Here is a 4814-nt window from a genome sequence, read left to right on the forward strand (position 1 = left end):
GAGCAGGTAGAGGAGCAGGTGAGAGGGAGGTGCAGGTGTGGAGCTCCCTGAGCCTGGGCTCTTTATATACCTGTCCAGAGGTCAGGCACAATACAGGGTCCCTTCCTTGTGACTGTTTACACTATTTTTCCAGAGCTCTGTTTTTTCCCTCTTTGCTAGTGACTTCCTCCTGGCTCAGTTGAGCATCTGCTTTCTTTGTGTGCTAAACTTGTCTTTTTCCCCATTTGTTTTGGCCCCTACAATTAAAACCTCAGCTCCAGGCTGTCTGGTGCTTCCTGCAAAGCCCCAGGGTGCTGGTCACCTGCTCTCTGCTGACCACATGTGACCAATGGGCAACAGCCTCTGCCCAAGTGCTCTCATCTTTCCTGTGTTGACTCCCCCAGATAATATTAATTTTATGTTTTTAGATTTCAAAAGTTATCCATAGTCTTTGTATTTTACTCATGCTAGTCTCAGTTTCACATTGTTCTAAAGAAGTACTGGAGGCTGGGTAATTTACAAAGGAAAGAGGTTAGAATGGCTCTTGGTTCTGCAGGCTGCACAAGCATGGCACCCACCTCTGCTCAGCTTCTGGGGAGGCCCTCAGGGAGCTTTTCCTCACGGCGGAAGGTGAAGCAGCGGCAGACACGCCACATGGTGAGAGTGGGAGCAAGGGGTGAGGAGGCGCCGCACACTTGTGAACAACCAGATCTGAGTGAACGCACTCATCACCAGGGGGATGGCACTAAGTCCGTCATGAGTGATCCACCCCCATGATCCAAACACCTCCCCGCAGGCCCCTCCTTCAACACTGGGGATTACATTTCGACAAGAGATTTGGAGGGGACATCCCAACTATATCATTATACCCCTGACCCCTAAATCTCATGTCCTCGCATTGCAAAATAGAATCATCTCTTCCCAACAGTCCTCCCAATGTCTTGACTGATTCCAACATTGAGTCCAAAGTCCAAAGTCCAAATTCTTTCCACCTATGAACCTGTGAAAACCAAAACACATTATTTACTTTCAAGATACAATGAGGGTAGAGGCACTGGGTAAACATTCCCATTCCAAAAGGGAGAAATCAGCCAAAAGAAGGGGGCTACAGACCCCACACATGTCTGCAATCCAGCAGGGCAGCCATTAAATCTTAAAGCTCCAGTGTAATGTCCTTAGACTCCCTGTCCCACATCCAGGGTACACTGGGGTGAGCGGTGGGCTCCTAAGGCCTTGAGGAACTCCACCCCCGTGACTTTGCAGGGTTCACCGCTGCAGCTGCTCTCATGGGTTGGAGTTGGGTGTCTGCAGCTTCTCCATGCTCAAGATGTAAGCTGCCAGTGGCTCTACCATTCTGGGGCCTGGAGGAGGGTGTCCTCCTTCCCACAGCTCAATCAATCAGTGCCCCAGTGGGGAGTCTATGTGGGCCTCCTGCCCCACATTTCCCCTCTACACTGCCCTAGTATATATCCTCTGTGTGGGCTCTGCCCCTGTATCAGGCTTTTGCCTGAGCGCCCAGGCTTTCTCATAAATCCTCTGCAATCTAGGTAGAGGATCGCAAGCCTCCTTCACTCTTGCACTCTACACATCTACAGGCTTAACACCACATGGGAGCTACCAAGGCTTACGCCTTGCATCCTCTGAAGCTAGAGTTATATCTGGGGTCTTTTGAGCTGAGGCTGGAGCTGGAGCAGCCTATGTGTGGGGAGCAGTGCAGGGCAGTGAGGGCCTAGGCTGAGCCCCTGAAACCATGTAGTCCTCCTAGGCCTCTAGGTCAGTGATGAGAGGGGCTGTCTCAAACACCTTTGAAATGCATCTGAAGTCTTTTCCCATTGTGTTGGCTATTAGCACTTGGGTTGTGTTTTGTTTGTTTGTCATGCTAATATCTCTAGCAGGTGGTTGCTCTGTAGCCTGCTTGGATTCCTCTCCTGATAATGCTTTTTCATTCTCTGCCACATGGCCATGCTGCAGACTTTCCAAACTTTTACACTTTGATTCCCTTTTAAATATAAATTCCAACTTTAATTCATGTATGTGCTCTTGCATGTGAGAATACAACGTTAGATTCAGTCAGGCCACAACTTGAATGTTGTGCTGCTTAGAAATTTCTTCCACCAGATATCCTAAGTCACCGCTCCTAAGCAGAAAGTTTCAGAGCCCCTTAGGGCATGAAACACAATACAGTCAAGCTCGCTGTCAAGGCATAACACATGTGACCCATAACACATGTGACCTTTGTTTTAGTTTTCTGTAAGTTCCTCATTTCCCTGAGACCTCATCAGGCTGGACTTCATGGTTCTTATCACTGTACTTATTTTGGACACAACCATTTAACCAGTCTCAAAGGAGTTCCAACCTTTTCCTCATCTTTCTTTCTTCTTCTGAGCCCTCCAAAATCTTCCAATCTCTGGCCATTATCCAGTTCCAAAGTCACCTCCACATTTTCAGGTGTCTTTATAGCAACATCTCACTCCTGGTACAATTTTCTGTATTAGGCTCTTTTTTGTGTTGCTATAAAGAAATACCTGAGACTGGGTAATTTATAAAGAAAAAAGGTTTAATTGGCTCATGGTTCTGCAAGTTGTGCAAGCATGGCACCAACATCTGCTCAGCTTCTGGTGAGGCCCTCAGGGGGCTTTTACTCATGGTGGAAGGCAAAGCGGGAGCAGGCATGCCACATGGTGACAGCTGAGAAAGACAGAGCCGGTGGAGGGACAGGTGCCACACATTTGTTTGTTTGTTTGTTTGTTTTGAGATGGAGTTTTGCTCTTGTCGTCCAGGCTGGAGTACAATGGCATGATCTCGGTTCACCGCAACCTCTGTTTCCCAGATTCAAGTGATTCTCCTGCCTCAGCCTCCCGAATAGCTGGGATTACAGGCATGTGCCACCACGCCTGGCTAATTTTGTGTTTTTAGTAGAGACAGGGTTTCTTCCTGTTAGTTAGGCTGGTCTCGAACTCCTGACCTCAGGTGATCTGCCCGCCTCAGCCTCCCAAAGTGTTGAGATTACAGGCATAAGCCACCATGCCCGGTCAGTGCCATACATTTTTAAACAACCAGATCTTGCTTGAACTTCCTCATCACCAAGGAGATGGTGCTAAACCATTTGTGAAAAATCTATACCCATGATCCAAACACCTCCCAGCAGGCCTCACCAACATAAGATTTGGAGGAGGCAGCCAAACTATATTACTGGGGATCCCTTTTCTTTTTTTAGGTAAGTCTTCCTCTGTCACCTGGGTTGGATTATAGTGACGTGATCACAGCTTATTCCAGCTTCAAACTTCTGGGCTTAAGGAATCTTCCCACCTCGGCCTCCTAGGTAGCTGGGAATATAGGCGTGTGTCACCATACCCAGCTAACTTTTAAACTTTTTGTAGAGATGGGGGTCTTGCCATGTTGCTCTGGCTGGTCTTGAACTCCTGGCCTCCAGTGATCCTCCTGCCTTGGCCTCCCAAAGTGCTGGGATTGCAGGTGTGAGCCAGTGCACCCAGGCAATATCCTTTCCTTACCTATCCAAATAACAATAATCTATCCTTATCTTGATGTTTGTGGGGAATCTTTTCCCCTACTCAATTATTTCTGAAAATCTCAAAGTCTCTCTGCTGTCGTTTTCTCTCTTCCCCAGACAGAGCGTTCACTCCTCTTAGGCTGCTTCTTCCAGCTTCTCAGTTGGGTTCCTTGCTCAGTTGTACTGCATGTGGGGAAAGAGGTTCCTTTATGCCATGGTCTGCATGTGTTCCCCAAAATTCATGTATTGGAAACTTCACCCCCAATGCAAGAGTATTGGGAGGTGGGGCCTAACAAAAGGTACTTGGAATGAGTTAGTGCTGCATGCAAGAAGGACTTGAGGGAGGGCATTCATCCTTTTCTGTGCCATGTGAGGAGAGCATATTCATGCTCTCCTGCCCTTCTGCTTTCCAATATGTGAAGACACAGTAAGAAGGCCCACACCAGACACCAGCACCTTGATCTTGGACTTCCTAGCCTTCAGGACTACGAGAAAGTACTTTCTGTTCTTTATCAATTACCCAGGTCAAGTATTTTCTTATGGCAGCAATAATGGACTGAGGCACTCTAGTCACCAAACCACTGCTTATATGAGGCTACTTTCTTTGTTTAAAGGATGCATGCTAAACCCCCAGGAGAGCATAAGAGGGGTACATTACTGAAAAGAAACTGAAGTCTGCTTACCATATGTCGCTGCTCCTCAAAGCTCCTGACCATGCTCTTGGGCATTGTTTCACCAGTGTACTCACCTAAGAACACAGCAGCATGTCCCCAGCATACTCGCCCAAGAATACAGCAACATGTCACCAGTGTATACATCCAAGCATACAGCAACATGTCACCAGCATTCTTACCCAAGAATACAGCAACATGTCCCCAGCATATACACCCAAGAATACAGCAACATGTCACCAGCATACTCACCCAACAATACAGCAACATGTCACCAGCAAACTCACCCAAGCATACAGCAACATGTCACCAGCTTACTCACCCAAGCATACAGCAACATGTCACCAGTGTACATACTCAAGAATACAGCATCATGTCACCAGCTTACTCACCCAAGCACACAGCAACCTGTCACCAGTGTACTCACCCAAGAATACAGCAACCTGTCACCAGCTTACTCACCCAAGCACACAGCAACCTGTCACCAGTGTACTCACCCAAGAATACAGCAACCTGTCACCAGCATACTCGCCCAAGAATACAGCAATATGTCACCAGTGTACTCACCCAAGAATACAGCAACCTGTCACCAGCATACTCGCCCAAGAATACAGCAATATGTTACCAGTGTACTCACCCAAGAATACAGCAAC

General features: G+C 47.6%; 1 protein-coding gene across 1 annotated transcript in view; it reads left to right on the forward strand.

Annotated features, from left to right (window-relative positions):
• Nucleotides 1-4814, forward strand: part of LOC105503298 (zinc finger protein 696-like) — a 75721-nt gene that overhangs the window by 57780 nt on the left and 13127 nt on the right. The window contains 1 exon segment of the mRNA XM_011930160.1: nt 7-80. Coding sequence (XP_011785550.1) covers nt 7-80 — 74 coding nt within the window.

This window comes from Colobus angolensis, unplaced genomic scaffold (genome assembly GCF_000951035.1).
Source record: "Colobus angolensis palliatus isolate OR3802 unplaced genomic scaffold, Cang.pa_1.0 Scaffold84, whole genome shotgun sequence".
Lineage (NCBI taxonomy): Eukaryota > Metazoa > Chordata > Mammalia > Primates > Cercopithecidae > Colobus > Colobus angolensis.